At 33.0% G+C, this 12,835-nt stretch overlaps 1 protein-coding gene across 3 annotated transcripts in view; it reads right to left on the bottom strand.

The window, feature by feature from the left end:
• LOC117327238 (synapse-associated protein 1-like) overlaps positions 1–12,835 on the bottom strand; it is a 73,719-nt gene that overhangs the window by 32,766 nt on the left and 28,118 nt on the right. For all 3 annotated transcript variants that reach the window (XM_033884135.1, XM_033884136.1, XM_033884137.1), the window contains exon 7: positions 970–1,134. In XM_033884135.1, coding sequence (XP_033740026.1) covers positions 970–1,134 — 165 coding nt within the window. The remainder of the gene's footprint in view (positions 1–969; positions 1,135–12,835) is intronic.

A 12,835-nucleotide genomic window follows, 5' to 3' on the forward strand; every position in this document is an offset into this window, starting at 1 on the left:
GTACATTATAGACCTGTTTTACTGTATAAATACAGTAGGATATCTGGGTTAATTATAGACCTGTTTTACTGTATCGGGATAAATACAGTAGGTTATCTGGGTTAATTATAGACCTGTTTTACTGTATAAATACAGTAGGATATCTGGGTTAATTATAGACCTGTTTTACTGTATAAATACAGTAGGATATCTGGGTTAATTATAGACCTGTTTTACTGTATCAGGATAAATACAGTAGGATATCTGGGTTCATTATAGACCTGTTTTACTGTATAAATACAGTAGGATATCTGGGTTAATTATAGACCTGTTTTACTGTATCAGGATAAATACAGTAGGATATCTGGGTTCATTATAGACCTGTTTTACTGTATAAATACAGTAGGATATCTGGGTTAATTATAGACCTGTTTTACTGTATAAATACAGTAGGATGTCTGGGTACATTATAGACCTGTTTTACTGTATAAATACAGTAGGATGTCTGGGTACATTATAGACCTGTTTTACTGTATAAATACAGTAGGATATCTGGGTACATTATAGACCTGTTTTACTGTATAAATACAGTAGGATGTCTGGGTACATTATAGTCCTGTTTTACTGTATAAATACAGTAGGATGTCTGGGTACATTATAGACCTGTTTTACTGTATAAATACAGTAGGATGTCTGGGTACATTATAGACCTGTTTTACTGTATAAATACAGTAGGATATCTGGGTTAATTATAGACCTGTTTTACTGTATAAATACAGTAGGATATCTGGGTTAATTATAGACCTGTTTTACTGTATAAATACAGTAGGATGTCTGGGTACATTATAGACCTGTTTTACTGTATAAATACAGTAGGATGTCTGGGTACATTATAGACCTGTTTTACTGTATAAATACAGTAGGATATCTGGGTTCATTATAGACCTGTTTTACTGTATCAGGATACAATAAGGACCCTTTTATACTGACCTTCTTCTTGCTCGTTTTTGTCTCCTGTGATTTCGTCAACACCGAGGAGTTGCATTTCCTTTCGGAGATCATCGTCGTTGACATCATTTTCTTGAAAATTGTCGCTGATAAATTCATCCTGAGGTGGACTCCCAGCTATAAATTCGTCTTCCTTTTGAAGATGTTCTGAAATAACACAAAATTAGGTATACATGACTTTCCTATTGTCATAAGTTATTGTTTATTGTTAGTTCATGGTTTGTATCAATTTTTTATGCCAAAATTTAAGCAGTTTCTAGCTTTTTTTCTCCACTTTCCAAGTTTTTTTGTCCAAACTTGTAGATAATTGAGGTCTATTGTTTTATCTTTAACTTGATTAAGATAACAAAACATTATCACCATTTTATTACTCATTACCTTTACAGACTAATAATATATTGACTTGTGTTTCAGAATCGGATGTAATTGAAATCTGTTTGTGTAGCTTTTATCAAATAAAAGAGATATAATTACATTTTATATATCCTTTTATAATTTTCTTGTGATGAATGTTTCATTTTTAAAGATCAAATCTGAACAGAATTTAATTTTACAGCAGTGGGTATAAATTCCAGTATGTTTCAAGCACTTGTGAGCAAATTCCAGCAATTTTCTGGTATTAACCCTAATTCCAGCACTAATCACCATCTGAGCAAATCATATATTTGAACTATCCTGAGAAGTTTGTTCATTGGATAGAAAAACACACACAATATTGGCTGTCTTTTTTGGACAGGTGGTTGGATATATAAACTTAGGGACACAACTAGTACAGACATTCATATTTGTAAATGAAAACCATGGAACTTTGAAAATATTTTTTACAAAGCAAAGTTTGAAGGTGCAGCATCATTCACAAGAGTTATAACTAAACATGATCAATTTAAAACAAGTATATAGTCTGTTGTACGTATATTTCTAGATAATACTAAAAGTTACCTACTTTACGCTAATGATACCACCTTCATTAAGTCTGAGCTTCTCTTTTTATCTTTTAAAGTGAACAAATAATAAATTGCATTCTGAAGACATTCCATCAAGCTTGGGTCATATACTTCTATAATTATATATATCTCTTTTATTAGATTTATTTCTATAATTAGAAATTTCTCTATCCTTAGATATATTTCTATAATTAGATATATTTCTACAAATTGAAATATTTATTATTTGATATATTTCAATATATTTCTATAATTAGGTATATTTCTATTATTAAATTTATTTATATAATTAGATATGTTTTTATAATAAGGTATATTTCTATTGTAACCGGTAAGTATATTTATATACCCGGTAATTAGATATGCTTCAATATCTAGATACACATTTTCATATTTCTATTATGTTGATGCATCTTTTATAATCAGACATATTTCTATATCATATATATGGTGACCATTTTATGCATTTTTGATAGAATAGGAGTATTATGATACACTGTCAATGAATGATGCTAAAAGAAAGTTAATGGATAAAGTCCAGTAGCAATAGTTCTTACAACCCAACAAAGCAATTCTGGAACCTCAGAACAGCTGTTTGTAAACCCTTGGACCTAATGGATACAATCAGCTAATGTAAACACCATTCCTTAACTTGCATTATTTATAAAGTCAGCATCGTGTGATCATTGAGTTCATTACTTTCCTAAATCATTTACAAACTATTAGTTGATATCTCAGTACAGTTGGACAATTGACACCTATTTAGGCGACATGGAGAGCTCTAGCTGTGACTTCATCTCGGTAAAACATGGGTACAGATATCGATCTCCTCACGACTGACCCGACAATGGCTTACAAATAAAACCATACCTATTGATACAATGGCCTAACAGTTAAAACCATTCCGTTAACTTTAAAGTACATGTATACTACACAGTAGTCTTTCCAAAAATATAAAATCGTGGATTGGATGCCAAATCTAAAAAAGTTCGCTACATTACTTGGTTGTGTCAGTGGTGCAAACATTAGATAAGAATCCCTAAAAATAATCACAGCTTGACAGTGACTGTGAATAATTGAATATCAATTTTATTTGCCCCTTCACCTCGAGCTGCCCATCTTTTCAGAATGTTACTCACAGACCTGTTGACCATCTTTGTACCACAATTGTATACAAGGTATATATGTATATATGTATTGATAACAATTGATACAGCAATAGAGTTTCACATGTATTAAAAAACATTTTAAATCCTGGCCATAAATCTTAACAGGAGGTGTCTTTGTACCAGAGTTCATGGCCAAACAGTACACTATATGTGTATAATAAGAAGTGGGGGAAAAAAAACCCCATCACAAAACGATCTACAGTAAACAACATGAGCCAGCACCAAATTACCTCCCTTGCTATTTGGCAACAAGCCAGAATAGGAAACAGGCATTTCTTATCAAAATGAATTCAGGTGAAATTGATTAACGAACCATTGTCAACAATCGAACCCCATAACTCTCCCTGTTTACAGATACATGTGGTTTTGTTTATAACTTGTTGTTCAAAATTCAATGAAGAATTTCAAACAAAAACTTAAGAAATCCCAACATTAATTTAATTTTCTTTTCTTTTTATTTAAATTCATGAGCAGATGAAAACAATATATACTCTGAATTCTTCCAATGTCTGAGATAAACAATTGAAGTTTCCTTTTTCATACTAACTAGACTTTCTCTCATTAGTCACTGACAAAAGCTACACAACAGTTTTCTATGGGGAATTACATATCATACATATATAGCGAGCACTCCAGGGAGGCGGTAAACATTGTTTTATTGTTTGTGTATAAAAGTATGGAACAAAACATTGAGACCTAGGGAGACAATTATCAAATACATGTGTTTGTTTATACTGTAAACAATAGTATTCAAAGGACAAAACTACCTTCAATGACATTACTGAGTGATTTCGAGTCCTTCAACAATTTAGTTGTGCAAAAATGATTTTTTTTCTATACTTAGCTTTGTAATATAGAGAATAATGAAGCTATTCATAACTTGACAGATGGTATATAGATTTTCAGGTACAACAGCCAAACAAGTAAGCTTACCACTGAAATTCATAATACCGGTAGTATAATTAATTGCTTCATTCCTAGACAATTACAAGATCTCCTTAACATCTAACTTTGATATTAAGAAAAGGATTGTGTACAGAGAAAAGTTAAGGATGACAATTTGTTTTGATGTATAGATTATCTATCTGCCATTCTGATGTAAATGTCTCCCTGTCTCAGCCTCACTGTCATTTAAATTTGTTATAAAAGCACATTTCTGATTAATGACCCATACAGATACTATTCAAAAAAACTTTTTTATCAATACATACAGCTGAAAGGATAGATAAAGCAGGATATTAATCCTGGCCACACAATGACCAGAATCAATAAAAAGTGCTTTGGCTTTTATGGTCTTATAAATGCCATCCATTTCAGTGGTCATCATCATCACAGGCATACAAAGAACTTCTATCATTATACATCCAAACATAACCATTCAAATCGGCAGTACTAAGAGATAGCTAAGTGTCACAAAAGGCAGAACAGCCATCGAGGGACATCAATGGAAAATAAATCAAGGGGAATAACTCTGAACAAAGACAAGGACAATGTGATACAGTACACAAAACCAAAATCTAATTTAAGGGAGATAATTCTGAAGAAAGACTTGATGGCTAATCATAAATGTTTAATGCCAGGGAAGTCCAAAACAACTGCTGATGAATACAACCAAATTTTAAATCAAGGGAAATAATTCTGAACAAAGACTGGGCAACTGACTATAAGTTTATATATAAAGTGATACAGTACCAAAAAAAAAAAAAAAAAATCAAGGGAGATAACTCCGAAGAAGTTATTGATGGGTTATCATATCTGTTTCAAAATTCAAAACCAAGGTAAAAAAACTCTAAGACTTGATGGTTATTTACATGCTTCAATGTTATGGAAGCCCAAACAACCAGTGATGAACATCGATCTCAACTAAAAGTAAAATCAAGGGAAATAACTCTAAGCCTCTACATGGTCAGTTATGAATAAGAATAAATCTTTTCTTGATATCAGTCAAGGATACACACTTAGACTTTAAGCTTTCTTAATTAGATGTTTGTACTTATATACAGTAGATGAAATGGCTATTTGTCATCTGGAAAAACATGTTTCAAGAATGAATTCTTGCAAACCAATGAAAATATTTTAGACATTTGAAGAAAACCTCATCTTAAATTTGTGGTTTCCGTAGTTGCAATATTAACGAATTCAAGAAAATACAAACAACCCTTTTAAGTATTTGTTTATACCTGTACTCGTACATGTGAAATTGAGCATAGGTCAATTACCTAACTTGCTCAGGCTTTCGGGGATTTCCATTAATATCTAAGCCTATAATGATAGAGTGTATGTCTGGAGAGCGAGAGGTTGCTAGTTTAAGTCCCAGCACAGGCAAGATACTATTCATTACCCTTTCCAATAACAGATACATATGACTATCTATTTTAGATACAGCATCCATGAAGTTTTTTTTACCATGAAACCTCTAAATATCTTCAAACTAGAAAATAAATTACCCATGCATGAACACACACAATAAATCTAAAAATTATTCTCCATTAAGTCTACTTCATAAATAAGTAAATGCTTGAAGCATTCTTAGACTTTCAAAATCGATTTACAGTGATATTGTGTCAAGGTAGCATTGCCTGATGAATAAAACATGTTTATAAAACACTGCCAGTATATGTCAGTCTGCTCTTTCTCTCTCTATGTCAGACCCACTTTAAGTTTGACATTACACAGGAGAAACGACAGGTCAAATGTTGTATTCGTATTCTTTGTGTGTGTCAAGATTATATTTCAGAAGTGAAATTATTTAAATTCAGCTGTGCCAAATCAGAAAACAACAAACATACACCTGGTTATTGTACAGATATGTGTTGAAAATCCATTAACACAAATTTACACCAATCAGAATGCTTAGTTTATATAGCCTTTCAGTTATGTGACCTCTTTTGTATTATTAGCTCGTTGGAGTTGTCAAGAGTATTTTTTTTATTGTCACTTTATATTCAAGCCATGGCAAAGAAAACAACAGAAAGAAAGTTTTTTTTTTAATTCCTTCCAGGTACGCCATGGTAAGCCAAGCCAAGCCAAAAAAAAAATTGATGAAAAAAAAAATCCAACTTGTCATTCTTATTTATTTTTAAAATTTTTGATACAAAAAAAAAATTCAATATTGTACCCTTCGTGTGGCCCCTCAGTCAAGTTAAGGCAGGCGTATAGCTGTACTTTATAGGCAGGTGAACTCAGTCACAGGTCACCAACCACCGGATGGTAAACAAGCCCAGAAGAATGCCGAGAAAAATGCCAATGTCGTTTACAATTTATTAACTTTCTTAAAAACAGTATCATATTACATCACAAAAAATTATGTCATGGTAATTCAACTTCTGGTACTGTGGATCAGAAAGAAGTTAGAAATAAAATTTTAAAGGACTAAAATGATGAAGAAATTCAGTAATATCTTCATGTAATCCATCTAGACTAGACTTGCTAAAGTCAAGCAGCCCCAGGATCTAATTATATGACTAGAAGATTTGCTCAAGTCTTCAGAGACTCATCAACAAGCCAGGTGTACATGTATATTAAGAGAAATAATGTAATATTTCAAATAAACGCAATAGATCTAGTTATATGGCTGTGGGTCACGCATTTGGTTTTCTGATTAGCCTTGAACATGTTGACAACCAGGGACCAAGGGAAACCTATATTTGAAGGTTAAGTTTATTTTTGTTTTAAGGGTTTAATGTCCTCGCAGCAGCCAGGGTCATATGAGAATGACTTACTTAACAACCTCCATGGACATTAAATGCGTTCATACCAGAACTATGTATATTACATAACCTCATTTAGGAATCATAGTACATATATATCTCTACTAAGGTCCAAATTTACTAAAGGTCCAAATTTACTAAAAGTTTCCATTAGGATTAAATTACATTTAATGCGCTGGAAAATTGAGGATGAAGCTTTGCTAGATTCTTGTCGCGAAATGTGAGTGTCAGCAGAAAATATAATTTACCTGCAAACTGAAAATCGATGTGGCTCTTATAGGCTCATGTGCCACATTTTCAGCTTACAGCCAAGCAAGCACTATTGAGAAACTGCATCCTCAAGCAGTTGTTGAAAGGTTGCAGTATTTCAGACAAAAATGACAGAAACAGGTGTATAACATGCATACATAATTAGCTCAGGTAAAACCCAAGGCAGGTATCATGTAAATATTCAATTAAATGACACTTCAGTCGAAAAAGGGAAAATTCGTTCAAGATAATTTTGATGGCTACCAATAGAAGAGAACAATGGTTAGTGTGTGCAGTTGAATAATTTACACAGGCCCCAAAATTAATGGTTTTAGAATGTGAACAATTAATTCTAAAAATACGTTTATTTCTTAAAAGTTTATAAAAACATGTGTCTGAATGATGATTAACTATGTGTTCCTGCAAACAAAGCTGTGAGAATATAGTTAGAGGTATTGTAAAAGAATTTTCCCATTTCTTTTTTTTTTTTCATTTTTTTTAAGTTCACATATTTACAAGTTGGACTTTTCTGCATTGTTTCACAGTTACTCATAGCGTGTGAGCTACCATTTGTGTGTTGACACATGCATAAAAACTTGTGTTGGGGCATTCAGTTTGTACTTGTAAGGTACATGTACAGCATATCAATAGGATAGGAAACCTGCAATGACCAGACTGTGGCTTGAACCCAGGACCTTTGAACCCTAGACAGAACCAATTCAGCAACCTACATGGCCACCGACATTCAGCACAGTATAATTCTGCTACACTCCTCCTACCCTCAACAAAGTCTCTGACACTATCAGGGCTCAAAGTGACGCCTATTTTAGTGACCATGGCACCTTAAATTCACCATTGGCGACCAGTTATTGACCTATAAGGCACCTGCAATGGCTACTAAAAAACCACTGTAAATTTGCGATTTGGTTAATCTTTCAAAGGTTGCAGTCAATGTTAAAATGACATTCACAATTGAAAAAGTTACAGAGAGATGTTAAACTGATCTAAAGAATGAAGATTTTTTTTAAATTTAAGACAACTAGGCCAGGCGACTAACTTTTCCAATTGGTGCCTAGATTTTATGACTTGGTAGCCAAATAGTCCACCTGGTAAAAATATCCACTTTGAGCCCTGCGGCTATTACAACTTTCGTGGGCACCAAATGTAACAGGAGAGAAAGGATCATTTGCAAAGACCAGATAGAGACTCGAACTCGGAACCTCCAAACTCTAAACAGACACTCTAGCCATTGGAGCTACCTGGTCACCAGCACTCAGTCAAGTCCAGTTCAACTATGTATACAGAGAATTCTCAATTTTCGAACCCTCAGCAGAGCCTTGGCTTAGACAACCAAGAATAGCATCCCTCTTTCTCTATCCTCAAGGAAGAGGAAGATTAGTCAGTAAAACATCACATTCAAATGATACACTAACTGGTAGTGATATACACCAAAGTCTATTGACACTTACCAACCTGAGAAACATATTTCACAACACAATGAACTTAATACCATTGCACCTGTCCCTTTTAACATGCCGCCACCTGGAAAAGAGGATGACACCCAGAGTGTGCATAATTTAAGTCCAATAAAAAGACTGCATGCTTATTGCATCAAATGTTGATCAATTCAGTCAGACAACAATTTGTGAAATCACATACAAATTCCACAGAAGTGATGCAGACACGCTAGCTGAAAAATATATTTCAACTTTTTCCAACCCTGATTTCACAGGGAAACATCTACCTGAAAATCTAAGTGCTGTGTACATGTGCTTGCTATGTCAAATATAGAAATAAAGTAACGGCCTTGTGTACTCAAAAGTTTTCACAAGTCTACAAAAGATGGAATATTCAATACAATTTCTTAAATCATGTTTGCACTTCTTTTTATTTTTGAGTTATATATAACTGTATGGGAAGTGTCTATATGGTTATAAGGTAGAATTTCCTTACCTATATGGAACAGCATGGCCGTATTGGCTTTAAATTACACTACAATGTACATTATTTATACAGTAAGAGAAAGAAACCTGCTGTAATCTAATTGAACTGTTATGTGTATAAATCTAGATAAACATGCGTTTTGACACCCAGCATTAAAAGAATTCCTGACCCTGTCTAAAATTGACGATGGCCAGACATGCTACCCGGTGATCAGAATCCCATTAGGACCGAGGGGTAATAACCCAGCACACAACATGGACGGTAAAACATTGCTCAGTCGACTATAAATATTTAATGTCCTTCAGCCAGCAAACAAATTGTTTTTGTCTGGTGTTTTGATTTGTATGAAATGGCCATTGACTTAATTATCTTATAACATAAATAAGCTTGGTCTATATATGTACCTCTGTGGAAGTAAACAAGTTTTAGAGGGCAACAGGACAATTTTTTATACATGTAGGACAACTTTATCTTTTTACATAATATCGGGATCAGTCACTCTGTCGACTTGTGCATCTGAATGACAGCAGATGTATCCATAAAATCCTTTGTGTATACAATGTGAAATTGTGATTATCAAATCCAACATATTTTTATCTGTGCATTTCATTTATTCGTCAATCACATCTGAAATAACTGAAAGGATTTAAAACTCACAAATGCATCTACAGCAGTACAACATATGTACCACATCAGCTATCTAGCCTGCGTTCTGCTGCAAGCTATATTGATATTTGTGACGATACCCGGCTGTGGGTGTTACATAACCATCTCTTGGCTCTGCCAATACACTAATTTATACACTCAATTACCATGTGATTAGCGTATTATGAGAAATATACACATACAACAAATATTGCAAATTACCTCCTGTATAAACAGTGCCAATTATATAGTGCTGTCATAATTACGACATAAAGTACAAACTGGAAGTAAGCTATACAGGACATCTGGATTTGACAACAACTATATAATGAAAATGGCGATATGCATGTGTACTGCCAATAATTAGAGTAATCTTTTTTGCATAAAAACATTATGGCGTTGTGGTGATAAAGCTCATCTAAAACCATGGTCAAGTTGATTTTGATTTTATAATTCAATTCAGCAAATTAGATTTTACACAGATTTGATAATGAGTCAATAATTTTTCAGAATCTTGATCTTTTCCCTGGTCAAGGGGAGATAATTTAATGTTTAAAAATGACATAAAATTACATTGGATATTATTTCAATGTGACCCAAGTAAGTATTAATCTTACTCAAAAGTGAGCGCAGTCAATATCTCACAATAACATAACATTGAATTAGTTTGAAGCTTTTTCTGCATGGAAATTAAAAGTGGTTTTGATGCAAATTTTACAATCTGAAAATTGTCAGTTCTATATATGGATATTTTCAATATCTGTGAAAAAAAACCATGCGATGATATGTTTTCAGCAGCAAATATCAAGTCTTCAATACACTGTCACAATATCAATATATTTTCTGCATTCTGCAAGTAAAATCGGTGTTTTTACTTCTATATAGCTAGCTGCCAGTAAAATCAGTGTTTTAACTTGTTATTCAATACCAAATATGATGTGTGTATAAAACTGTAGTCATGTGATAAGTAATTTACAAATGACAACTTTCACACAAAAGGATGACAGCTGTGACTCAATGTCACTGAATGTGTAATTATGATACATTACTTAAAAGTTTTACATACATTAAATTTTTTTTTTTTTTAAATAGAAAATGTCTGCAAGACATAAATGCCCTCACTGCCACTTGACACCCCGAAACACTGTTTGGTGAGGACTTCAATTAGCAGTTCCTGAGAATAGCTAGCTACATTGCATTGGGAAGGGATGGGACGGGAGGCAATGTGACGTGACGTGACGACAGGACGTGACGGGATGTGACAGGACGGGACTGATATGGATAACACTTTATACCCCCATTTCATGGCAGCTGAGCATAAAAAAAAAGTTTAAATATGCCCTCACAGTACTGTGAATAATGAACACAAGGTAATTTTCTTCAACACAAAATCTAATCCAATCAAACACATCTGGCAATTAGATTTCCATTAAAGAAATATTTCTACACATCATAAATATGACAATTTCAAAACAACAAATTCAACACTGCAAAAATACACATTATGTGATTGAGCAGCTGCCTACAACACTCCAACTCATCTACATGAATGGAGTTTTAAGTAATGAATTTCCATTCTAATGCTTTCTATATCATATTAACTGATGTACAGCACTTAAAAATTCATATGCATGTAATTTTTCATGTACAATACAATATCATCAACTTTTCTCCTCTGTGTCTGATGATTTTACAGTAGTTTTGTGATTTTTATCCACATCAAAGACATTATTTAAAAAATATCATTGAATGGGAATTCAGGATGTCTGAGAAGCATTTGTCGTAAATGTACGGAATTAGAAACACCGGAAATGTTTACAAAGCACTAATGCATATTAATGTTTTCATTGCATGTCAACATGCAAGAAGAGTACATGTCTGCAAGAGAGAAGTGTTTGTGATAACAATCAACCTGCTAGTTCAGTATAAATTCTCCAGGAAATGTATTTCTTGCTGAAACCTGAGTAAATAATTAAGGCTGCCATTCTTTACAGAGGCGTTCTGTACATTTACAAGATTAAGTGAAAGTCTGGAGATTTCAATTAGAGCAATATTTTAACAGTATTATTATCCATTTTATGCTTATAATTACTCTGGATTAACCTAAGCATGGGGCCCCCACCTACATATTCCAGTACATGCAATAGATTTCTGAATGATACATATATGCCTCTAGGTATTTACAAGAAATAAAATTTAGATCCCAGATTTCATGGAATGTTTGGTCCCATTTAAAAATGTATCCATAAAGGTTAGATGTACATGTGATTTGAGTGGGAGTAGCCTCCTCTAAAATGTTAATTGTATTGGAGTTATGCCCCCCTGACTTTTGTAAAGCATGTTTATTTTGCATTTTCAACACTTTTCTTAAAAGCTTGAAGTCTTTCATAAATGTAAATATTCACAGTGGTCATTGGTGTGGCATGCATGATTATAAACATATCTCTGTCTGATTATAAACATGATCTCTGTCTGATTATAAACATGATTTCTGTCTAATTATAAACATATCTCTGTCTGATTATAAACATGATCTCTGTCTGATTATAAACATGATCTCTGTCTGATTATAAACATATCTCTGTCTGATTATAAACATGTCTCTGTCTGATTATAAACATGTCTCTGTCTGATTATAAACATGATCTCTGTCTGATTATAAAAATGATCTCTGTCTGATTATAAACATGATCTCTGTCTGATTATAAACATATCTCTGTCTGATTATAAACATGTCTCTGTCTGATTATAAACATGTCTCTGTCTGATTATAAACATATCTCTGTCTGATAATAAACACACATCTGTCTGATTATAAACATATCTCTGTCTGATTATAAACATGATCTCTGTCTGATTATAAACATGATCTCTGTCTGATTATAAACATATCTCTGTCTGATTATAAACATGTCTCTGTCTGATTATAAACAAATCTCTGTCTGATAATAAACACACATCTGTCTGATTATAAACATATCTCTGTCTGATTATAAACATGATCTCTGTCTGATTATAAACATGATCTCTGTCTGATTATAAACATATCTCTGTCTGATTATAAACATCTCTCTGTCTGATTATAAATAAATCTCTGTCTGGTTAAAAACATAACTTCTTGGTTATCAACTTATCTCTGTCTGATTATGAATGTCATGGAAATTGTGGTACTTTTGCAGATGTTTCC

The sequence above is a fragment of the Pecten maximus genome, chromosome 5, assembly GCF_902652985.1.
Source record: "Pecten maximus chromosome 5, xPecMax1.1, whole genome shotgun sequence".
In the NCBI taxonomy this organism is placed as follows: domain Eukaryota; kingdom Metazoa; phylum Mollusca; class Bivalvia; order Pectinida; family Pectinidae; genus Pecten; species Pecten maximus.